The 25,782-nt window shown below is 42.0% G+C and overlaps 1 protein-coding gene across 2 annotated transcripts in view; it reads right to left on the reverse strand.

The window, feature by feature from the left end:
• Positions 1-233: 233 nt before the first annotated feature.
• Positions 234-25,782, reverse strand: part of mpp2b (MAGUK p55 scaffold protein 2b) — a 51,922-nt gene continuing 26,373 nt past the window's right edge. For both annotated transcript variants that reach the window (XM_069664216.1, XM_069664215.1), the window contains 11 exons: positions 18,272-18,372; positions 11,200-11,352; positions 10,791-10,946; positions 8,736-8,963; positions 5,090-5,221; positions 4,886-4,988; positions 3,822-3,890; positions 3,579-3,740; positions 3,281-3,483; positions 2,723-2,851; positions 234-1,694 (listed from right to left, as the gene is read on the reverse strand). In XM_069664216.1, the coding sequence (XP_069520317.1) occupies positions 1,518-1,694; positions 2,723-2,851; positions 3,281-3,483; positions 3,579-3,740; positions 3,822-3,890; positions 4,886-4,988; positions 5,090-5,221; positions 8,736-8,963; positions 10,791-10,946; positions 11,200-11,352; positions 18,272-18,372 (1,613 nt within the window). In that variant the 3' untranslated portion in view covers positions 234-1,517. The remainder of the gene's footprint in view (positions 1,695-2,722; positions 2,852-3,280; positions 3,484-3,578; positions 3,741-3,821; positions 3,891-4,885; positions 4,989-5,089; positions 5,222-8,735; positions 8,964-10,790; positions 10,947-11,199; positions 11,353-18,271; positions 18,373-25,782) is intronic.

Below are 25,782 nucleotides of genomic sequence, written 5' to 3' on the forward strand. Positions count from 1 at the left end.
GGCACCTCATCACTGGTCAACCCCTTCTTCCCCGTCACCCAGCAACCACAACCACCCACAGCCACAGAGGAACCAACGGGGACCCACCGGCTCTACTACATTTTAACTGAAGACGCACTTTCTCCTGTGTGTTTTAAAAAAACAGTATTGTAATTTATTTTATGCAATGTTGTGGTTTTAACTTAAAAATAATTTGCATTAATATTAAACTGTAGACAAGCAACATTCTCAACATTTTCAATTTTAATACATTTTTATATGAACATCAAAACTACAGCGTAGTCGTCCAACTGCATCTACACACCAGCAGAATCATCAAAGCACCATGTGTTTCTCTATGTTCTTCTATAGACTCTTTATTACAATACAGTACTTACAAGTTGAGGGAAAATAGAATAAATATTAAAGAAGTTGTCAGTGTTATTTTTCTATTTCTAAGAAGGAACAGTGATAGAGTGCTTCCTTGGCTTTTAAACCATGTTAAGGCAAAAGTAAGAATGAATTTGAAGCCACTGATAAATATTTTACTTCAGTTAAAAAATAACAAAAACAACTTCAATCAGCTGTCCACCCTTTAATAATCAGTAACATGTTTGCCTTCATTATACAATCAGTGCATACTGTAGGCTACTTCTTCTTCAGGTTTTGTCTTTATTGTTTATCTTTGAGAGTTTTAATGTTCTCAGTGCTACAAATACAACTCCAACAGAATCGAGCGGGCAGCCGTCGGACACTTTGATCCATTCGATTGATCCTCTAACAAACAAGACGCTTCACATAATGTAAAAAAGAAAACAAATTTGAGATTTCGACGTGAATGCAAAATGTTTCAACACAAGACATTTTGTACTGCAGTCACTGTGTTTACATATATGTCTAATTTAAATGTGTGTTCATGTATTGCATGTATGTTTTTTTTTAATCATCTATTGCTGTTCATTTTTAAAATAAGTGGAGACGTACAAGATAAAGCACATTTCTGAACACATACAATCAAACTGTATGATTAAATGGTAAAATATAGAGAATTTAATACAAATGTGACATTTGGTATCTCTCCTTAACCAATCTGTTCTACCAATCCAATGTAAACATTACACTACATAAAGTAGGAAAGGCTAAAAAGTTAAATATCCGTTGAAGAAAACCTTCGATAGAGCACTCTTTTCTTTGCTAAGTCTAGTTCCACGTTAATCATAACTTACACACGCTCACTCACACTATTGCACTAAACCTCATACTCGACTCTAAATCCTTCTCAACAAACATCAATAAAAGAATTTCAAAATAAAATACAACCTTGACGTTAGGCTCAACAGAGGAACACTAAGTTTGTACAAAAACGCTCTACATGAGGCTGGTCATTCGCACTGAATCATGACGCTTTGACCTTCACTACAGACCTCCACTGACAACGACTGCATGGAGAAAGCCCCTCCGGAGCTACCAGTGTTAAATCGTCCTCCGACCTTTGACCTGAGGCCCTGGCATCTTGCCGGTGACCCCGTTGGTGACTCTCAGAAGACCCAGCTGACAGGCACCCACTGCTGCTCCGTCGACAGTTTCTCCAGAGCGCACCGTAGACTTCGAAACGCCGCTTCGAGACCGTCGTTTACGATGCAGAGGTCAAAGTAATGTCCATAGGCCCGCTTAATGCGCTCGCTCTCATCCACTGTCCGCTTTAGTTCAGAGTCCTGCAGAGAGAGAGAAGGACAGAGAGATGATTAAGGCGGGAAATTACATGGAGAGAAGAACACAGTAAACACTGAAGTCAAATTAGTTTGCATAATTTAAACTGTAGAAATGAAACTTTCTTGTTAGCGCCCTCCAAGCCGAGTAAATCAAACACATTAGGTTTTCCAATTACTAACACAATGAGCCTTCTTGATGTGTATCTGTTTAACTATTTCAGGCTACAGCATGAAACCTTTGTCGGATTCTAAAGGAAGAACCACTGACTTTAAAGGACCCTTAAAAACTTGGTTTTTCTGTTAAATGAAATACTGTAAAATCTGCAATATAAGTCACAGTCTGTTGTTGGTGGTATCCCAGAGGGAAAAAGGTTTTCTATTGCTATTTATTATAAAAATGTGGATACAAGTTGTTTCAACACTATTTCAACATATTTTCATTCAAAACACACAGATTACAGCCTACCATCTGTTTTTACCATGTCGAGTTTGCAATCCTGCCAGCTACCGCTGCTGTAGCTAGCGGTAGCGTTGTATTGGTCACACCGGTATATAGGATTATAGGCACTTTTTAGATGAAACATTTTTTTTAATTAAAAATGCGTCTTATACACCGAATTTTACGGTATTTGCAACATATGTGGCTATAAATAACCACAAAAGTTATGAACAAATTGTTGTCATTTACAGATAAACGTATATGTAAGCGGTTCCTGTCACCGTCCATGCTCGCTTTGTTTACATTATAATACTTTTTGTTTAACCTTTATTGAATACAGGTTTGTATATGTCACCAAGTTGGCTATGAATTCTGGGTAAGTCCCACAGGAAAGTCAGTAATTTGGCATTGAAAAGTCCCGTTTAGAGCCCTCACACACTTACACTGTGATGACAGTGGGACAGCACTAAGCACACGCACACTTGCTGGGAACACGCTTCAAAGTCTGCGAGACTGCGTTAATGTGAAGGTTGAGATTTGCCCAAAGTGGAAGATAAAGAAGGGGAAGGTTTTCACATGAACACACACTCACCGTTAACTGTTTTGTAACCACTCCTGACTCGATGGCCGACCGATTCATAGCTTTGAGAACCTCGAAATCTGGAGCTTCAATGAACACGACGTAGGGCAGGAACTCCGACGTCCGCAGGACTTTGAGAGCCTGCAGCGAAACACAGAACGTGTGAGACATTTTACAATCACCGCATCACTGCGCAGAAAGCAGGAGGAAAAGCTGAAAGCAGCATGTAATTATAAAGCTGAGAATGTGATTAAAATGCAGCTGCAGTGTCTCCATCTAACAAATTTATCACGCTAATGTGTGTAAATAAGATTAGCTGAGTGTTTCCAGCGTGTAATGCAGATCATTAAGAGATCCCTTCTGATAAATATTGATGATGTGCTGAGCCTGGAAATACTTCAGTGACAGCACGCTGAGCATAATTGGTCTGAATTAAGAATTTTATGCTGAAGACATTTACATAAGAAAACGTGACAAATAATGGAAACAGGTTTAGATTGGGGAGGAACAGATGCAAGACGTGACGGGGAAGTGAAAGAAGGTTGACGTTTGTCTTTGAGCTTCCTCTACCTGTGGGTTGACGTCCAGGATGCAGATCTTTCCTGTGTCTATCACCTCGTGTATCGAGTTGATCTTGGTGCCGTACAGGTTGCCGTCATACTCGCCGTGCTCCAAGAAACGAGCATTTTTGATGTCGCATTCCATTTCACTGCGGGTCATGAAGGAGTACATCTGGCCGTCGCGCTCGTCCACCTTTGGTTTCCTGGAGGTGACTGAGGGATAAAAGACGCAGAAATGGATCATTTGAAGGGGCAAATAGAATCACAAAGAGAAGGGTGGAGTGTGTGGTTTAGTGTGATGTACTCACAGGGGATGGTGGTGCCATACCGCTGGGGATCTGACACCAGCAGCTTGTTTTTCAGACTGCGGCGGCCGACCCCCTGCGCACCAATCAGGACCAGCGTCTTCCTTCTGAAGGGCGGGACTTTGGCAACCTCTTCATATATTCGCAGCTCATGCCGATCGAATTCTGGACAGAAATGAATGATTAAGGCGACACAGGACAAACACTTTGTCCAAAAGAGAGAAACACGTGGTGAGTTTGAAGTACCTGCATTCTTGGTTGTTAAATACATCATCTTTTTCTTCTTCTTGCCCCCCATCCCGGCACATAAAGGACCTAAGACAAACACAGAGTAAGATTAGAACTCCCGGCTTGGCTCATGTCCCTGCCACTTCGACAAAGCCCCGGTTCAAAAGATGTACTATCAAGGTGAAGTGTCTTTGCACTGCTTGCTCATTAATCCAGAGTGTTTGAGTGTTATAGGGAGGCAGCACCACTAGGGGGCACTGTGCACCAACGCTGATGAGTGCACGCAACCAGCCTGCTGTCAGAGAACACCTGTGACTAGACGATCTGCTGCTCAATATGGCAGATTTTTGAGCCACGGGGGGGGGGAGAACGTCTGCGTACATGGAAGCAAAGATGAGCTCTTTATTTATTTAATATCAAGCTGCGACAAAATACTGTGCTTGCACCTTGCAGCCAGAGTGCTTTTCAGGGAGTATTTCTCTTATTTTATGAACAGAACAATTTTAGGGCTCACAATTCAAAGTAAGCTGTTCAAATTGTTTATTCAAACCATGCTCCTTTTTGGTGTAATAAGTGTAAAGCAGTCTAGCAAACAGATGTGTCCTCCACAGGCTCCAAGGGCACAACATTCGGGCTGTCATCTTCCTCCTAAAGTGAAGGGCACGCGGCTGTGACTCACCACCTGTTCTGCTGCTCCTGAGGCAGACAAACGTAACCGAACACAGCCTCTTTTCCACCCCAAATCTCATAAGAGCAGAGATGATTATTGATTAGGGGGGTCTTATCACCACTCCTCAATCCTTCTCAGGTTCAGGCAGTTTGTGAATGTCAGACCCTGCAGCTTAATAAGGCGCTGATTGGATCTGGGCGCCTGAGTCACGCCGATGCTCATTACCAGCTCTCCTGTGCTCGCTGACAGACTGGAGAGGTGAGAGAGGGGGGGGATGAAATGCTTGTATGATATGGAGAGGAGCAGATGTTGTCTTTGTTGCCGGTGTGTTTGTGCGGCGAGGAGCCTGTGTCGAATCTGCATAATGAGAGGTGCTTCGCCGCTTCTGCTGCGAGCTGCTGAGAGCGTGTACCTGTGGTAGCGAGCTCCAGATCTCTCTTCACAAACGCTTTCCTCTTCTCCTCGAGCAGCTGGCTGGGTATCAGACCTGCGCTGCCTCCCTCTATGTGACAGGCCTGAGAGAAGGGAGACAACGAAACATGCTAACAAGCCACTGATGCAGAGAAATATTGAATATATTTGTGTGAGGTTGGAATAAGCTGGAGGGTGTGTTAACCTGCCACCAGTTGAGGTCCTCCTGGTTGAAAATCTGCAGGATGTCGCCACTGTTGAAGCTGAGTCCTGCTTCCTTACAGGGAATCAGGTTATCATGGGATGGATCGTAGTCAAAGTGACACTTTACAAAGGCCTGAAAGGTGTCAAAAAGAGGGAACGTGTCAGTAAAACTGTCGACAAATTGACACTAAACAGGCTTGTAATGTATTCCAACGTTGCCTCTGCTGTAGTGTATGAACTGTACATGATTACTGATGGATTGGGCGAGTAAATGTCCGAAAGTATAAAACAGCCTCGCCGACTCCATCTCAGCTCACTTCCCCGACATCTCAAGGCCACAGGATTCAGCTCTTAAACCGAACCCTGCATCCCAACCCCCACTGACAGGACAAGGAGGCTGAGAGACAGACAGACGGAGCGAAAGAGAGAGAGATAGACAGAAAGAGAAAGAGAGACAAAATCTGTAGCCATGGCAACTATCCCCTCCCCCCTGCTGCACTTGACGCTTTTTTCTCGTACTGAACTGAAGCACGGGCATAAAAAAAGCCTGCCAGCCCTTACTGTACTACGTGTGTGTGATTCTCCTCTGAGGACATACTGGACACACACACTCATACACACACACTCACACTCTCAAATGGCCAAAGGGAGCTGTCAGTCGAGTTTAGTCATCGAGCGATGACCAGGCTCGAGGCGTGAAACAGAGACAGCTGGATCACACTTGGAGGGAACTTTTGGGAACAACTCTAATTACCAAAACTCCTCACGCAGTTAAACGTCTCTACAGTGCAAACACGGACAAATCACTCTTTAATATCTCTGACAGACAGTTGCTGCTAAGTGAAGTAGGCACTTTGATGCCACAGAAAATGGAAACCACACGCTTGCACTCTCTGGTTCATGAAGCGGAAGGTCTTCAGACAATTTACTGTAGAAATGTCTTCTCACAGAAAAGCCGTCGCCTTTAGAAATGTTCCAAAGAGCCGTGACTCAGAAAACACTCTTCAGTGAATAACCCTAAGAAATGGAAGGATATGATAAGTTTTCTTACATGAAAGCAATTTCAGAGGATGTCTGCCAGATTGGCCGCTGCACTTCAGAGGTTTTACCAGAACAGTGGAAGAACTGCCGGAAATATGATTTTCTTTTCTCCCTATGTATACTGTAGCTTCTGTCTTATGTAAACCTGCCAATTCCAGTTTGGGTAATTTGCATGTTTTCCTCTGATCTCTTGTGCCAATTTAAAGCCAAAATGATGATGTAACAACAGGCTTTAGCCTTCCACACAGCAGTGCCTTCAGCTAAATGCTAATGCTAGTATAGCAACATGCAGAAAATGACAATGCTAACATGTTGATGTTTAGCAGGCGTAAATCACTTTTCGTGTTTATCTTGTTTGTAGTGTCTTTGGTTTAACTGACTGGTGGTATATTTTTATCTTGTTTAAAAGGTATAAACAAAGTAACCTAACCTAACTAATCATGCTACTGTTTTCTAATTAGCATACCAATGAGAAGCAATCTGATGCTATTGGGGGTAGTTGGTCATAACTTTAAGTAATATACAAGTTTATATTTTTACCTGATAATGGTTCTAGAGAAAAGCTAAAGCTAGCTAAAAATTACAATGTTAACATATTGATGTGTAGCAGATTAGTGCTAATCATGCTAACAGGTTAGCAAGTAAGCATATTAACATTTTCTAATTAGCTAATAATGAGACACATTTGAGGCTAATGGGAGTAGTTGGTTATAAACTCAAGTAATAGAAAAGTGAATATATTTACCTAAGGTTGCCATAGAAAAGTTCAAGTTAGCTAAAAAGTTAGCTAATGGTGTAGCTAAAAAAGCCAAAAATGTAACGAGTCTAAAGCCATCCCCACTGCAGTGTTTTTTGAGCTAAATGCTAATACTAGTCTGGCAACATATTCAAAATTACAATGTTTACATGTCGATTTATAGCAGATGTAACGGTAATCAAGCTAACTATAACAGGTTAACAAGTGGGTATGTCAACATTTTCTAATTAGCTAATAATGAGACACATTGGGGGCTAATGGGAGTAGTTATAAATAGAAAAGTTAATATATTTACCTAAGGTTGCCAGAGAAAAGTTAAAGCTAGCAACTCCGCAGTGAATTACCACAAACCTAGCAAATGCTAAAGCCAAACTTATGATGTTACAAGAGTCTATAGCCATCCACACAGCAGTGCTTTGAGCTAAATGCTAATGCTAGTCTGGCAACATGCTCAAAATCAATCAAAACATGTTGATAGCAGATGTAGCGTTAATCATGCTAACTATAACAGGTTAGCAAGTAACTTAAGCATGTTAACATTTTCTAATTAGCAAATAATGAGACACATCTGGGGCTAACTAGAGAAGTGGGTCATAAATGTAAGTAATAGAAAAGTTAACATACTAACTTAAGGTTACTAGAGAAAAGTTAAAGCTAGCAAACACGTTAGCTAAAGGTATTGCAACTCAGCCTGTGAAGTACCACAAACCTACCTTATGCTAAAGCCAAACTTATGATGTAACACGATTCTATAGCCGTCCACACAGCAGTGCTCTGAGCTAAATGCTAATGCTACAAGTCAGTCTGTGAATTACCACAAACCTAGCTAATGCTAAAGGAAAAGTCCTTAGGAGATATCCTCTTTGCACTAAAGACCTTCATGACTATCCATTCTACACTTGTGACATGTGGAAATGCAATTTATTCAGCAAACACCAACAATATGCTTCAAATACATGTTTTTCTATGCTAATAATCCAAGCACATAAGCCCTCTCTGCATCATTTTCTTGTAGATTGTGTTCCAGTATATTTCGGTCTGGTGTAAGGAATTCATTTGGCACGGCTTCTTCAAGCTCAAGTGTTCCTCTTCTCTACTGCTGAGAGCGATCAGTCACAGAGCCTTGTACCTCACACAGCTCTGACTGTACATGCTGCATGTACTGGTCTGCTCTATCCTTCTCACTTCATATTGGCAATACATCACCAGGCAAGATAACCCTCGCTGTAAACTGGGTCATGTCTTCAGTGTGACTGGCCCCCTGTGGCTCTTAGAAAGCTGGTGTTCATTAGCCAGAATAACCCAGAGAGAGCCACGACTACACCAAGAATTTAATCGCTGTGATGAAACACTATTCTGATTTTTTTTCTACAAATATTGATCTCCAACAAACGTATAAGCTTTCTGGTGTCTACTTTATCATCATGACAGGAAAGGACTAAATCAAAAAGACCTCAAGTGGGAAAAAAACTGACAAGGACTGCAGTGTCATGCGCTTTCACTATTTGTATCTCCTGTTCGTGAAGACTTCAATTATTGATCCATTATGTATGAGCAGAAAAATACTCTGCATTTGGACAAGTGACAAAACTGTAATGTGGGCACTATAGCCAAGCAGTCAATGTCATCTACAAAGTCCCCGTCAAAATCAGACATATGACTGTTGGCACAGCTGCAAGGTTATAGACAGCAGGGAGGATGCCAGCGAGAACAGGGAGTGCTTACTTTAACTGATGAAGAATCCTTTCAAAGTAATCATAAAGTTTTGTACAATATTTATTTAAGCTTGGGGGTTAGGAACTGTATTTTATTTTGAAAGCGTGTGAGAGTCGTCAGCTCTCTTGCTGACCTGTCTTGGTGTGTGTGGCTCCTGGTAGCTGGGCAGGATCTTCAGCACCACGCTCCCGCTCGCCTCCTTCAGCATCTCCTGGAGCACTTTGGGGTCGTTGCCCACCTCCTTCCCGTTCACCTCCTTGATGATGTCGCCCACATGGAGCAGACCCTGCTGGTCGATCATGCCGCCGTGGAGGATCCGGGCGATAACCAGCTCCCCGCTCTCCACTCTGAACGTCACTCCCTAAAAACACAGTTTCAGGATGCATTTTTATTAATGAATGAACAAAAAGAGGAGATGCTACAGTCCTCCACTGCACGACAGTTCAAACAGATAAGAGAGTGGGGGTGATGTTGAGTGCTGTCAACAAGCTGAGAGGTGAAGCTGATGCAGAAATATTAGATCTGAAACTATTGTAATTGCCAAAAATGCTGGTGGCAGAAAAATATCACTGTTTTGTGAAGAAGATATTCAGGCTTAAATAAAGATATATTACAGTCATAGAAAATAAATAGAACGTTATTGTAGCCATTGTGAGTCACCCCTTGGTTTGATTTGACTGTGAACATATTCAGACAGGACAGGTCGCAGTGGTTGCAACCCATCGGCTGTAGTCTGACGTCGATATAGCCTCTGGGAGAAACAGTGAACATGTCATACGTGTCCAGTTTAGCCAGCGGTTAGCGATAAGTACTTCCAGCCAAGACTTCCTTTTCCATGCGCTGCGTTGTTTAAGGGCCAGTTATCAACCGTGTGTTAAGGTCAAAAGTGAAGTGAATTTTGCCCCTCCAGATATGTCAGCAAAATAAACGCTGTCATTTCTTGGTTCATTAAATCCCCTGGAGGAGCGCCCGTTCATCTGTTTCTGGTTAGTCTCAGTTTCACTGTAAATAGTTAGTTACACTGAGGCTGTACTCTGGCTTACTTGAGCCCGATATGAACCCGAAAAAGAAACATATTTTCTTGTGATTTACTTTAATCAATGGGTCTTAAGTTTGCTGAAATTTCAACATCATGAGGCACATTTGTAAAAAGTCAAAGTGAAGCTTTGTCAGGTCTGTCCTCAGGAGGAGAAGAAAACTACTTTTAAAATGCTCGTTTGTTGAACGGAGGTCGGATCGATCATTTCTGGTGCATTCGAGGAAGTAGGGAAATCTAACAATCAACTGCTTTAGTGAGACAGCGTCAAGGGAATTTATCTCAAGTTGAATGTTTTGATCTAGAACAGATTGCTAGCTGTTAGCATGCAGATGTCTGTTTATAGAGATTAATAAGAAGCTAAATGATCGTCAGATAGCCGCTGATGGGAGCCGGGATGTCATTACAGCGGATTACGTTCCGCCTGCTTTTGCTCTCCACAGGGACTGTTATTCATGCAGACGTCGCAGCCTGATTGGTCAATATTACTCGGACTACAAATGTACCACAAACGGAAACCAGAACACTTCCCGTATTAACATCCAGTCGCGTAAATAGAGATGATGTTTCTTATAATCTGACCTCTTCTTGCAACTAGTCGGGCGCCCCCTATTGGCCATTAGAAAGAAGGTTAAAGAAACGTAACTTAATCAACAGGCTAGGTCCACTTCCTATATACAGTCCATGATATCAGGGTGTGTAAGCTGCACTTATTCTTCCTCACTTGTGATAAATTTGGATATTGTTTCACCAGTACCTTCCTACACGTCAGCAGCAGACCCAAAGTGAAGTGTCAGGAGGCCCTTCAGAGGGCTATGAATAACTTAACAGACAGTTGGCACAGAGTTTCTGAGATGAAAGTAAGACAATAGAGCTCCTGGCAAAGATATCACCGAGTCCTCTGTATTTAACAACATGTCAACGTAACGCAGATAAATCACTGTGATTTTGTGCTACATGTCAGCAAACATCTGACTTGTGTCTCTTTTTAACAATGCTACAAAAAGATTTCATTATACTGAGAGCACTTGCTGCTCCAAAAACACAAATCATACCTTTTATTGTTGAGTTTTATCTCTTTGCTTTTTACAGGAGGGCTCTATCCCGCCTCAGTGATTACAATGGCTCCCTTCTTTAACTGAGCAGACTCACCAGGTGCTCACCAGACACCTTCCTGATGCCCACCATCCTGACTGCGTCTGGGGGAACAGGCTGGTTGTTGAGAGCTGCGTCCATGAAGGAACAGGGGCTGGGCGGGGGAGTCTCGTAGTTTTTGGACGCCACGGAATCGTGGGTCTCCAGGAGGGACTGTGAGAAAACAGCAGGAGGATGATAAATATGCTTTTTTGTAACGCCGGAAAAAAAAACAGGTGTTCCTGTTAGAGAGTGCATCGACTGAAACATAATCTTCCGCAGCTCCGAATCGATCTAATCCATGCTAGCACAACATGCATCATTAAGCATGAACATCACTTTGAGAAGTAATCAAAGCTTTTTAGCCTGAGTGCCTGTTCATCAAAAGATACAGCCTGCTGTGAGATGTAAGACCCCTCCTCCGAACCTGGAAGTGCGGCTCCTTCAGGATGCGCACCAGCTCGTCGGCGGCCTGGCTCCTCTGTGCGAGCGGGCTGAGCTCCTTCAGGATGTCCTGGACCAGCTCCACGTTGTTCTCCCTCACCGCCTCCAGCTTGGGCTCCTCGAACTGCTCATGGGCCTGGGATATAATGAAAATAAAAGATGCTCTTTTAGGATATAATCATTTCACAAAGTTCTGGCTGTGAAAGGGAATTGATACCGTTTAGTTCCATTAGTGCTCCCACTCGGTGAGCAGATAATGCACCTCGCTGAGTTATATTAAACGTCTCCTGGTTTCTGTTTGTTGTTATTCAGGAGTGAAGAAAAGGGCAGGATAACAAACAGCAACCTGAAAGCACCCCCTGCTGAGACAAACACACAGCCTGCACTCATAAATCTTTCCCCAAAGATTAAAAAACGAGAAAAGTAAGAACAAACTTGAGTTAAATCTTGTGCCCTCTAGGTTTTTCTTTTAGGTGCGTTGCTGCAAAACATCAATATTTCATCAGGACACATTTATTTTTCACTCTCTCCTCCTCCGCTGCTGGGGTTTGCTGGTTATCGGACATGACTTTCACAGCACTGGTCCAGGGTTACAGATATTAAAACATGAATTTGTTATTTTCCTTCTGGTGCAAAACTAGTGTTGATAAACACATTTAGTTGCAAATAAACCACAATTACCTAAAAAGCACAAAGTAAACACAGTACAAATGCATGCATTTAAATGGAGAGACCTTAATTACAATAACATGCATATTTAATCATTTACAGTCGCACTACTTGCAACATGCACACGGAGCAGTTCTTTATTTCCCATTGTCAGGCGATCCCACAGAGGATTCCTCTGCTGGGACTCTCTCCGGCTGCCACGTTGTTTGTTTGCAGAGGACGAGAGGAAGCGTCCCCGCTGAGGGACAGGATACGGTGCACACAGACACACAAACAGATACTAACAAACGGTGCATGTACGACGTCTCGCACACCGACCATCACGTGTACTTAAGCACACACGTAGTGCAAGAACACATACTCGCACAGTGAGAGTAAAACACAAGCAGGGAGCTCTTCGCTCCTGCTCAGTGATAAGGCAGCAGGACTTTGCTTATTTGCTGTTTTGGCAGATTCGCTGTAACCTGATGGAGCGAGCTGTCAGAGTCTGGCACTCAGACAACATGCAGCATGGACACTGTGCTATATGATTAGACTGTTTACAGAGCAATAGAGCTGACTAACACAATTTCAGAGGTATATTTTGGTTTTGACACCCTGATTTGTAGCTTATATCGAAAGAACACATAATGACTGAGGTACGCAGGTTTTTGCACCGTCCTATTATAGTGTGCATTTCACAGTGTGTGTGCTTTTAGGATAGGTTAAGATACACTCCATTGTTCCACAGGGATCATGCATCATGCAACCACGTCACAATGCACACATAAAACATACATCTTACATACATACCCTCATGAATAACATGCTTGTATTTACATGCTGAGCGTGAACAGACAGTTCCCTAAGAGATAAGAGTTTCATACAATATGACCAGGTTATCAAACCAGATAAAAATGTCTCAATCCCTTATAAAAACTGTTGCTATACACTAAATCATTGATGAATTCAACGCTGACTTTGTCAAGTACTAAAATGTGTGGCTGTCAGAATGTCTGCTCCATTGATAGTTCAAGCACTGCTGTCCTCACGACTCAAGTAAAGCAAAGTGAACTTCAGCTCAGCGGCTTGTACAACAATTGGGTCAATTATGTTTCTCTTACTGGCCATCCATAGTGCTTTATAAATGTAATAGACTGTAATAAATAATGGATGTAGCCACTGTGACGTCACCCGTTGGTTTCTCGACTGCTTAAATGAAGCCTCGAGTTTGGGATATGTCCGCCGCCATGTTGGTTTTCTGGAGCCAGAACAGACCATATTTGGAGGAGAGGGCGGTGCTGGAGAGGAGCAAGGGGTTGACAAACACCAAGTTATCAAAGCTGTCTGTGTAAACAGTGTGTGTCTGTGGCTGATCCATTAGCTCGTGAATGAGCTAGGTGTCGTTGTGGTGGTGACTGACTGCAGCTTTCATTTATCAGATTAAAGAAGTAGCAACACCAACACGGCAAAGTTAAGTTCAGTGTCTGTGTGTCTGTGTTGACGTCTAGCAGACAGCCAGCAGGATCCACCTGTCACTCAAGTGACCCGACCCCTATGATTTAAGGCTGAACATAATTAAAATGGGTGAGTTATAATAAATATATAATATAATATAATGATATAAACATATTTTTAAAAAGTTATTTTTGTACCAGCTTCGTAATGTTATTTCTTGGCTATTGGAACCAAGTGGCCACTCTAGGAACTGCAGTGTTTAGCACTTCTGCATTGGTTTCATTTCAACACAGAGGTTGCCACTTGTAGACGACATGTAAGCTCCCTAAAAGTGAAGCCAAACCCTCTCTATCGCCCCCTGCTTACTGGCTGCAGTATAGGTCATAAATCCCGCCTCCTCCATGTTAACAGATTGGACATGAGTCAAACTATAAAATCAAAATACACGTCAGATAAATGTTTCTCAAACATTGTTTCTGTCATTATAGTTAGTTCTTATCATGCTGATTTATGTCCAAGCATTCATTTTTCACAAGTTTAGTTTTAATTAGTTATAAGAGGCTGTAAAAAAAGATGATTGACAGCTCTGTTGACAAAACGGCTCCTACAGCCGATCTGTTCTCGGATTAGCAGAGTAGAGGAGAGAGGACACGCAACCAAAACAATCACAACAGTCATTGAAGTTCCTGTGAACGTCTGTCTCAGACCAACACAAAGAAGCTGACATGAGGGATCTCTGCTCGTCTTTTCGGTAAGTAAAATGTGTGTTTTGTTTCGGGAAAGGGGCAGGATGTCATTATGATCTCTACAGAACAGACACTGGCTCCAAATGGGCAAGATGGCAGCGCCTGTTGCGGGGGAATGTTGGCTTCACTTTTGTACAATGAGAGGAGGTGGAGACGCTTCGTTGAGGCATCTATATAAACAGTAACTTGTCTGGTATGATCAGAAGGTTATGATGACTAATGTAAGCAAACTATAGATAAACACTGTAACTGACATCATCGAGTCAGGTCACCGTTTCCCTCTTCTGTTCTTGGCCTGCTGTTATACTACAGTATGCTGTAACTGGAGTTACAAAGACTTCCTGTAATGCATCTTTATGTAAAAGTAAAACTCAGTTTCTCACATTGGCTTTCACTAAGATCTTTTATTTAGTGACTTTTCTTTAGTTTGCTTTCAGTGTAGCTTAATCCAGTGCGACAGCTCTGATATAAAACAACATACAGTACATATATTAATTATTACAAGAGGATTCTGTTATAAATACTACATTAGATGAGCTCTACTATAGCATGTGAAGACAAGCTTTCATTCTGGGTTTCTGCTTCCACACTTTCAGCTAAATGTCAATAGCTGGTAGGAAATTATGATTACTGTCAGGATTTGACTGATTATCACATAATAACTAAATTGTTGTGCAGGAGCTGTTTTGTACCACGCCAGAATGCATTCATTCATTGTTCTGCAGGCCTTGTAAAAGGTCTATTTCACAAAGACCTGAAGAGTCTAATTTACAGTTTAAAAAGAGGAAAGGTGAGGGCTTAGAAGGTTGGAAAGCGAAGAACATATCGGCTCATTTAGCACTCCTAAATGCCTCGATAGCTCTGTTAGACAAAGAGCCAAACATTGAGTCAGTGCTGCAGTCATAGCTGATAATAATGGAGTGCTGCGGATGCTCTTTTGCATGATGATCGCTCATGTTGTCAATATCTGCTCCATTCTGGCCTCAATCAGATTTTGCTGATCATTACATAGTGATTCACTGAGGTCAACACGCCATGTTCGCACACATGTGGACCCTTGCTCTGTCTCTCTGTTAGAGTGATCTTTCCACTCGTAGCTTCTTCAGTGCTTATAGATCCATCATGGGGTCAAGAGAGGCTATCATCCTGCACGTCCTTCAGGGAGCCGTCTTTACTCTATGCTTACATCAGCAGGTCCGTTATGAGAACACTCATCGATACACTGGAACCACCACGAGCTCTCTCAGACATGCATACAAATAACTACGTGGGAAATCAATCTGTCTTTAGCGAAAAGAAACCAAGCACAGAGTGAGAAATGGGGCTAGAAGGCAGCAAAAGAGGCTTCTAGTTCAGAAATATTGGAGGCTTTTGATGCAGCACTCCCTCCCGCTCCCTGTGGATAGTCCATCTCCAGATTTCCTGAACAGAACAGCCTCTGAATTACTGAACAAGTCTGCACAGCTTTTTACCTCCGGCTCCGCCTGAGTCCGAGAAGCTGCCTGCAGACTAATGCATCTCCCTGGACAAGCAACATCACACACCGTGGTGTAACTCAGCTCAGAGCGAATGTTGGAGAAAAAGGTGGTAATCCGTGCTAATGACTGTTGACAGCAAAAAGGAAATGAATGAATCTCTGTATATGAGTCTACACTGTAGTCCTTGCATATTTTTTGCAGTTCGCAGCAGAATACTTTTTCCTTCCCTTGCATACTTTTAAAAGGTTTCTGAAATATTGCTCTTGGCAAGAAGAAGTAGAAGTGGAAGACTTCGGCAACAGAAAAAGGAACACGAGGGATGAAACTCTGAAAAGACTGGCTGTCACTCCTGAGCTCTTTCACTCGTCTTCCTTCACTTCAAAAAGCTTCACTCCATACCGGAAAAAATCAGTATCCTCCATGTGAGCATGGATAACTAGTGGGATTTGCTTCATACGATCGACTTCGCACAAGAAGAACTAAAGAATTTGATGTACAAACCTGCTTCTAATGCAGGAAGTGTACTTTTGTGACATTTCTGGGAATCAGCTAGTTTCATCAAGAAAAACAAGACTTGGTGATAAACCTAGTAGGTGGCGCTTTTGTGGGCAACGTGTTACAAGGACCATCCTTATGAGGCCGATGACAACGTGTTTAAAAGCAGCAGCAGAGGAGCAGCCCCGCCTACTCCCCGAACAAAGTATCCAGAGCCATGTAGACAGAGAGTCACATCAGTGGAGGTCCAATATGGTCCATGATCCGCCATTGCAATGATGCATCTCTCTCTACGGCTCTGAAACCGTCACTCACTCACTCACATACAGACCCATGTGTTGGGCTGATCCCGCCGTTAGCCAAAAAAGGAGCATGTTTGGGCCTCATTATTTTAGGCATCCAAAATAATTAAATATAGTGGTACTGAAGAGTACCGTCCGCATAAAGATAGATATCATATCTATAGTCATAGATAGATAGTTATTGAAGAGATGGTTTTATTGATATAAATTGTAAATGAGACAGGACCCAGAACTAAGCCTTGTGGAACGCCTTGTTATGGTAAAAATGGTCTGAATGGATATTTCCAGCTTTGACAAACTGAATCTATAAAAAAAAAGAAAGTAAAATAAATGTTATAAATCAAATAGATTGAAGGAAATTGCAGCTAAAGGTGCGATTTTTTGCCCAGGAATGACTCAGCAGTGGTCACACTAGTGGTAACAGTGTTGAATATATTCTTAAATCTACTCTAAGTCTGATGTTTACGTGTTTGTTCGACTGGTTCCATTAAACTTTCCCCCTAAAATAACAGTTACCAAACATTAACCAGCCATGTCTGAGCTTTCTTGGATAAAAGGAAAAGAAGCCTTGAAATAACTTCACTGATTTTCTTCCATCCAGGAGAAGCTTTAATCCAAAGTCTGGGCAACTGCCCAACAGAAATCTGTACATGGTTCTGAGAACGTATCTAGTTCAGTCTTTCAGATAAACAGACTGTCGACTACAAGGACAATGCATGTATGTCAAGTACGTCTAGGCAGTATAAGCTTGTTCTATATGGTCTCCACAGGATGATATAATAGGGATGAAAACTGTTACATTTATATCAACTCCCCACTTGAACATTCAAACAGGTGTGAATGAATGTAAAACTAATGGCTGTCATTTATTCCTGGATTCTCCATTGATCAGGCATGCTGCTGCTGCTACACCTGCACTTGTCAACTTGTCAAAAAATGTCAAGGGCGCTGTGCTGCTCGCTAACAGCACTTTCAATCTTTTTCTGATTGGCAATAGAAATGTTGTGTTGCCTTGTTAAAGTGAGTGACAGCTGTGAAACGTTTACATACCCTCAATAAGAAACATGTCTTTCCTGCAAAGTTCAGCTGAAGAAGTTATAAATGCCAAATGCATGGGGAAAACACATTTCCTGGTATATCTGTATCAAAGTGAAAACCCTGTCCTATGTTTTCATGACATTAGCGCGAGACAAGAGCATACTTAATATGCCATTAATCCAGCCCGTGCTTTCATGGTCAACAAGCTGTTATTTGGACAAGAGGAGCATTAAGTTTCAAAGTTTGCATCACTAACAACATGAGTAGCTCTCTCTGCTGTGCCTCTCATTAAAAATATGTACATACTTATCTAATGTCGAGGTCGCTGTAAGTTTGAACTTCAAAATAAAAGCTTTTGAAATCAGCACTGCAAGGCTGATATCATGGCAGTGATCAGCAGCACAGAGAGGGTTTACGTCTGCACATATACAACACACAGAGAGATCTCTTCAACTTGATCAACTTACAGAAAACAACATAACAACAGCACTAACATGGTAATGTGATTGCGCTCTATGAATCTATGAGGATAATTATCGCAAGCTTAAATTTAACTTTCAAATGTAATACTATCTGTGAATGTTAAGTTTCAATTTGCCACATCATTTTAATATGTTGTATCATAATGCATGCAAATCTCTGAATCATTTGTTATGCATTACATATCATTGTTACGGCAGGAAATGGCACATGCAAATGATGACATTAACATCACATTTTTAAGTTAACGCAAATGTCTGAGATGCTGCTCTGAATGTAAAGACACAAGTGTAAATTTGAATGCATAAATAACCTTGATGCACTAAAGATAATATATGTGTTTATTGGATGCCACACACACACATCCTTCCTTATACATATAATAGGGTATAGAAAAAGGTCGTTCTCACCACTGGGCTCTCCATGATGCCTTTGAGGAAGATGAGGTCCAGGTCATTGGCAGTTGTGGAGCTTGTGCTGTCACTCAGTGTGTCCAGGGCCTGATGCATGGCTACAAAACACACACACAGAAAGAAGAGAGTATATATCACTCCACTCCCATCCATATGCTCCAGTTACCCAGGGGAAACAGACTGAATAGATCACCTCAAAGAAAGAGAGAGCGAGAGAGCGAGGTGGAGGGAAAGAGCACATTTACAGTAGGCTATTTGGCACCACATGGCTGAATGAGAGGAGGCTGGAGGAAAAGTGAGGGGGAGGGAGCTGGCTCGCATCTCCTTCCCCGGCAATTCCACCTCTGTCAGTCACCCCCCCTCTGAAGTCCGTCAGGAGCGACAGTATCTTTCTCCCACAACTCCCAACTTCCTCCCTCTCCCTCCTACGCACATGTTCATTCACCCACAGAAACACACAGCAGCTTTAAAACAACAGTTGGCCTACATACATGTTTACCAGTTTCTTTGCCTGCATTAAAATACAGTCGATAGTTCTAAAGGTTGGATACCACTACATTTACATACTGTATGGATAAGATACATTTACATACTGAAAGGTCAATGGTGCATTTTTAAACTGTTTTGTCTGGTTTATCTAGATATTTATCTGGGTATCTGCTAGTACGCTAGTTAATGCTACATCTGACAGCGTAAATTGTTAGCCCCTAAAAGATTAACTTGTTTCTCTTTCTCCAAAACAGTATTCCACTGAGACATAATCTAAATTAGGCTGCTACAAGCAACTTCTTTTTTAGAGGGAGAACTTAATGTGACCATAGCAAACAAAAACATAGCGGTACTAGCTGAAGGTGTAACGTTAGTGAAACTAAATGTTAGCTAGCAAGTCAGGAATTAGTGTCTTCCCAACGTACTTCGTAAGGCTGTATTTTTTTAGTTAAAGGTCATATTTTTTGTGGTCAGGCAAACGGGTCGCACTTTGCTATCTTGAGGATGCAGAAAGCGACTGCACCATAGACCAACAAAAACCTGGTCTAAAGTCTATGGCGCAGTCTGTCTTTGCTATTTAGAGGGCGCATTATGGACATACATCGGAGAGTTCACAGCACGAGTCACACAGGGACACACAGCACACTTCTACTAATAAGGACAAAGCAGTGTGTTTGCAGTGAAAAAACGTTGTTTGAGGGACAGACTGCAAAGCTTTCGTTTCCCTCGTCTCCTTAAATCATGAAACTGCTTTCGCTTTGTTACCGATCTGCTGAGAAGTGCAGGAAGACGTGGACAAGCTCACCGCTGCCTCCACACACACCTGCTTCGCCTCAGGGAGATTCCTGCTCGAGCCATGCACGGGCCAAAACTACTGAGACTGACACAAAGCTCTCCATACTGCACATTCATTTTTATTTTTATTTTTATTTTAAGACCGCGAAAAGCTATTTTCTCTAAATGCTCTTTGGCGGACACAGGACTCAGGGAGCTGCTGCTAATGGCAGCTTGTTTTTTAGATTAGTAATCTTTCAGTTTACTGAGGGAGGGCCTACAACAATTGTCATATATGTACGTCAGAAATATGAAATTATATTTAAATTTCCCTCTGGATCAATAAAGTATCTGACTGTCCGTCTGTCTGAAGTGATATAATATATACTGTATAAAGGCTGCCATAAGTAACTACTGTTTTAGAGCGTCAAAAAAGAACTATAAACTATAAATTGTAACGTGACCATAGCAAACAAAAACATAGCGCTTCTAGCCGAAGGTGTTACGTAAGTCAAACTAAATGTTAGCTAGCAAGTCAGAAATTCCTGTTTTCCCAAAGTACATTGTAAGGCTGTATTTTTTAACTTAAAGGTAAGATAATTAAACACGGCGAAACACAAAAAAAGCTATTTCAAACTCTCTTTGGTGGACTGAGGACTCAGGGAGCTGCTGCTAATGTTAGCTTAATTTGTTTTTTAGGTTAGTCAGTTTACTGAGGGAAGCCCACAACAATTGTCATTGTATGTGATATATATTACTTGATGTGATATATAAATATAATTATTATAATATGTTTATATTTAATCCCACTTATATTGAAGGGGTACTCAGTATCGGCTAATAAATCTAGGTATCAGAATCTGTAGGAAGCAAAAATGGTGTCAGAACATCTCTAGTTCATGAGGTACCCAAGGAAATACATGCATGCACCTTATCTCAATCAGGTAACATCCAAATGCTAAATCCCAAGCCCCTCTCAATAGGACAACAAATCAATCAGCAGACACATGGTGACATAAAAAATACGACGAAGGTCGGGAAAGGTTCAGTTTACCTTCAAAGCATCTCCTCTGACGTTAATTATGACGCATTAAAGTACCAAACACACTGACATCACCGACCGGCAGGGATAAATCACAGCAGCAGACGTGCCTGTCAGAAGAGTGGGCATATTTATTCACAGAGAACATTTGTCTGCTGTAATTCACTCAACAGGCCTTTGTTGCTCGAGCTAAAAATACCACACTGGCTTTTAATTTCTACTGGCAGACTGGTGGTCCATCAAGGATCCGTCCTGCACAGCACACGTCACAGGTCTCATTTCCTAATAAGGGCATAACAGAGCATTAGGAGGTGATTGGTCCAATTAGAGGGCTGATAATTAGTTTTGTGAAGGAAGACTGGGTGCCAGTTACTTCTGATGGAATAATTCTAACCATGCTTTAAACATCAGGAGGAGAACGATAGGATGAATTACACTTATGATGCCGTGTATTTAAATAGATAATAGTGTCACATGCAATCCACCACAAAACTGTAATGGCTTCTTCCACCTGAGACATACATACACTACAACGACTACCCCACATGAAGCAACATTTCACTAACACAGTTATGAAATGTTTCATTATGAAATGCCTCTCTGTGTTCTTCCTATTCAGCTGAGCTTTGCTGTAGGAGCGTAGTAAGCTAGCATGTTAAAAAAAATTAGCCCCATGTGCAGGAGGTTGGTCCAAGCATAGTGATACAGATAGCCATGCATTACAGTGAACAATGGCACAAACGGCAATACATAAGAAGATTCTAAATCGATGTCAGTGGCTCTGTGAGGCTATTCTTAAGCACAGCATTGCTTGAGCTAAATGCTAACATTAGCATGGCAATATGACCACAATGAGGGTGAGAATCGCATAAGTCACGTTAGGATGCGATACGCGATATGTGGCCCTCGTTAACGATAATATCCCGATACAGCGATTCTGTGATATATTGCAAGATAATCCGATGATACATCTTGATATCTGATTAACTGAAGAAAACAAAATGCCCCTGCTAAAGTGCAGGATTCATGTATTTATTCACTGCAACTTCGACACAAACTGAGATGAAACAATGTACGTGTTTTCAGTCCGTAAATTAAAACAATTTAGGACACTGGATTTGAAAGTGGCTGCCGCTTCTCTTAACTTCTTTTCACCGCTGTCCGACACTGTCCCGCTTTCTTCTTCTCTCATCCTGCTGTCAACTTCTTCTTCAGCGTATTGATATTTGGCGCCAGCCTATTGATAATTGTATTGCACGAGTCAGGACGACGATATACTGCACATCGCACGTATCATTATTTAGTTCCATCCCTAATTACAATGCTAACATGCTTATGTTGAGTGGGATGGGAGAGTTTTCATATTTGTAAGTACTTAAATGAAGCTGTTGGGGAAAACAAAAGGTCACCAATGTAATTACAATTCATCCTCAGCATGAATGTCTAATCCAAAATTGAGGCAATCAATCCAACAGTTGCCATGGCAATCGCCAAGGCAATAGGATTCATCCTCAGAGGACCATGATTGAACTGACAGAACACTATCGGCTCCAACAGACAATGTTTTCTCTCCCCTCACCATTATCCCTTTTATCACCTAACTCACTGCTTCGCGTTGATATCCTTTAGATAGAAGTAAAAACACAGGTAAGGATGCTGATAAAAAGAGTCTCCATTGATGCTGCATAATAACTGTGTGTTTCAGCAGAAGTCGCTAACACGCGACACAAGGTGTGTTTCAGGTCTGTCAGGACGCTGGCAGATGATTTATGTGTCTCTCCCTCGGCAGAGCGCAGTGGGAGTTTTGTCTGTTGCGGTGCTTAAAGAGGAGTAATGAGGTAATAGATATTTTCAGACTGAGCTGAAAACTATTTTGGGGCCTCTTCTGTCGTGTTATGGAATTATTTGTATATCATGGAGACAAGAATCAAACCTCTTTACTTTCAATCAGGAGAAAAGATTAAAAGCCATACAATGAAGAAGGCCGGGGGAAGACGACCTTGATGATTACACGAACCACCCGCCCGCCCTCTGAATGATTTGATAAGTTAATAAAATAAATAATTACACAAATCCTCCGCAGTGAAGTCTTGTTTGTCTTCTATTTTCCCTTGAACAGCAGCTCGGCTCCAGCAGGAGAGTTGCCAGATTTGCGCCTGGCAGAGAATATCAGAGCAGCAGGCTCGGCTTACAGGTCCTGCATAATTCTCTTTAATCACTGCAACTGTACACCGGTGTTGTTGCCACATCGGCACTTTTCCCAAAGTTATCCTCTCTCTGCTTTGCCCGGACATGTGCTTAAATTTCTTTTTGTGTCCTTGGTTCATTACTTCACTCTGTTGTGTTTTATGGGTGTGGTATAGTCTGGCTCAGAGAAAACCCCCGACTGCTCCTATAGGACGTTTAGTTAACACCTAACCTGCTGCAGCCAATAACATCCATGGCTATCCTAACCTAACCTAACCTTGGTTTGACCCAGTGATGCCAGCAATGACATCATCTAACTTTTCAGTGCCATGAACGTGGGTCATTTTGTACTGGGGTAGATCCCAGTGGTAACTTATCCTGAACATAACCTGCACTGGAGCAGGTTATGTTCAGGATAAGAGATCCCCCTGTAGGTAACACTGCCAATCAGGTCTCTTGATTCGGGAGCTCTGTGAGCAGATGGTGAGAGGGAGGAGGGAGAGAGAGATCGGTAAAACACTTCCACTTTATCATATCAATTTTGATTTGAAATATATTCATGAAAGATATGTATTGTGCTTTACTGATATTCATCTACAACAGAGGTCTACTTGTTGCAGTTATAAGACACAGAAATAAGACTTATGGAGCAATTACAAATAATACAATTTACAGAAGTCTGTGTGATACGTCTGTGGCCGAAAGACGATGTCTAAAAACGTTATCAACGCCACAAAAATACATCTGCACAACGTATGAGTTTAATGTATTACACAGGTGTTATTACAGTCATTATATCGTGCACTAATGGAGCAGTGATATCCATCTATCCATCATCTTTACCGCTTATCCTGCCCAGGGTCGCGGGGGGCTGGAGCCTATCCCAGCTGTCAATGGACGAGAGGCGGGGTTACACCCTGGACTGGTCGCCAGTCAATCACAGGGCGGACACACAGAGACAGACAACCTTTCACCCTCACACCTACGGGCACCAATGAACCTAACGAGCATGTGTTTGGACTGTGGGAGGTAGCCGGGGAACCCGGAGGGAACCCACGAATGCACGGGGAGAACATGCAAACTCCACATGCAGACTCGAACCAGGAACCTTTTTGCAGCGCTAACCACAGCACCACCGTGCAGCCCTGGAGCAGCGATATGATGAGTTAATCTGCATTCACACAGTCTACGATTGCCCTTCCTCCATTCAGCAGCTGAGTGGATTTTAGTCTTGTTTAGTGTAACTTCTTCATATCTTTCTAATACCATAGTTTGCTCTGAGTTTGCAAAATATGCCAATCAGCTGACGGCAGACAACACGCTCAAAGAAACCCTGAGTTGATAACCAGCGTCAAGTGACCACTTTAGCTGCGTGATCTCCTTCATTAGGGTAACTGAAGCCAGATAACCTTCGTAGTACAGGGGTCTGCATGGTGGGTCTGAACAAGGGACGACACAAACATGAGTATGGACAAAGAACAAATCTAATGTTTAAACCTGCAACTGAATGAATGAAAGTGAAACTAACTGTGGATCTGAATCTTGGATGTGAACTGAAAGATAAACAAACCCAATGCAGCAAAGGTAAAATAAACACACACATAAGGGACGAGGAGTCTCTGCCTAAGCTGTATCAATATACTTATATACTAAATATCACATGTCAGTTCCCCCCTTTGATAAACTCCTCTTGAAGCCCAGGCCTTGACTCACGTTCAGATATTTACTGATGTCGTCGTTGCCTGGAAGTCACAGAGGGATCACGGAGGTGTGAAAGGAGCCGGTGTATAAGAGCCATTTTTTCCAGCGCTGTGTGCCTGGGGTTCTTCTATTATTCATAGGGATTATTAAAAATCCAACCCGTCCTCCTTCACGGGTCTCACTGCCCTTTTTCTCTCAACATTTACAGATAAATAGGGTTGCTTCCTGTGTTTTCACTTGTAGGAATCAAAGGGCAAAAGGTCACACAGGACAAGGCCTAAAGGTCAGACTAACATACTGAATTTATTTCTGTAGCTTTATTTTAAAAAAATCTTTCTCTGTCAGGCAGAAGACATCCTCCTCCCTTGCTTACACCAAGATAAACTTAAAATAAAACTGTGACCAAACTACATTTTTCTTATCAATAACAGCACTGATTGTATTTCTGCTCGTGTCTCATATCAGATTCAAAGTTGCATGAAACGATTTGCGTAATAATACAGCCTTTTTTTTCCTCCTCTAAGCCTTTACAGGTGAGGACTCAGGCGAAAGTCATTTTCCGCCTCACTGACTCTGAATCCCCTTTGCTACACGCCGTAACTTGATACCATTAGAGGACTCCATTTAGCAGATGAGGGCTTAAGAGCACAAAAAGGGACGCAGAAAGACTGAAGCAGCTACATGTTCGGCATGTGATCTATGCGACCTACTGTTCCAGGGAAATGTTGTAATTTTGAAGCTCTTTTCACTGCTGGGTGGATTTAAGAATGAAAAGCGAGAGATCCCAGTGGAGGAGATGAATAACTAAAACAAACTCAAAAGTTCCCAGGAGACGTGAGAAGATGTGTACAAGAGTTAACACTTACAGAAGACAACTGACATTTAAAGACTTCGCTTCTTAGAGATTTGTTTAATATATTAAATATGTTACAAAATAGTTGTCAAACACATTTAAAAACTATTTATTACTGAATTGTGGAGTTAGACATTATGCTGTCTTCTTATTGGAAACAAGGCTCTCCTTAAATGGGGGGTATTATGCTAATTTAAAGCTTCATGTTTCACTCTCATTATTTACAGTTAAAAAAACTCCTCATGTGTCTCACACTGGTGCTCTGTGCAGGCCGTCATACAGACTCAGTCAGCTCTGTCCCTTTAAGAAACCCGACCCCTTAAAGCCCACTTTCTTCTGATTGGCCAGCTTTCTGAAGCCAACTGAGGCTGCATTTTGTGATGTCACAAAGTGCAGCGGGTAGAAAAAACCTACTAACAAACACTACCAGTCAAAAGTTTGGACACATTTTCTCATACAAGT

The sequence above is a fragment of the Semicossyphus pulcher genome, unplaced genomic scaffold (genome assembly GCF_022749685.1).
Source record: "Semicossyphus pulcher isolate SPU_LCO1_2020_fin unplaced genomic scaffold, fSemPul1.0.p SCAF_16, whole genome shotgun sequence".
Taxonomy (NCBI): domain Eukaryota; kingdom Metazoa; phylum Chordata; class Actinopteri; order Labriformes; family Labridae; genus Semicossyphus; species Semicossyphus pulcher.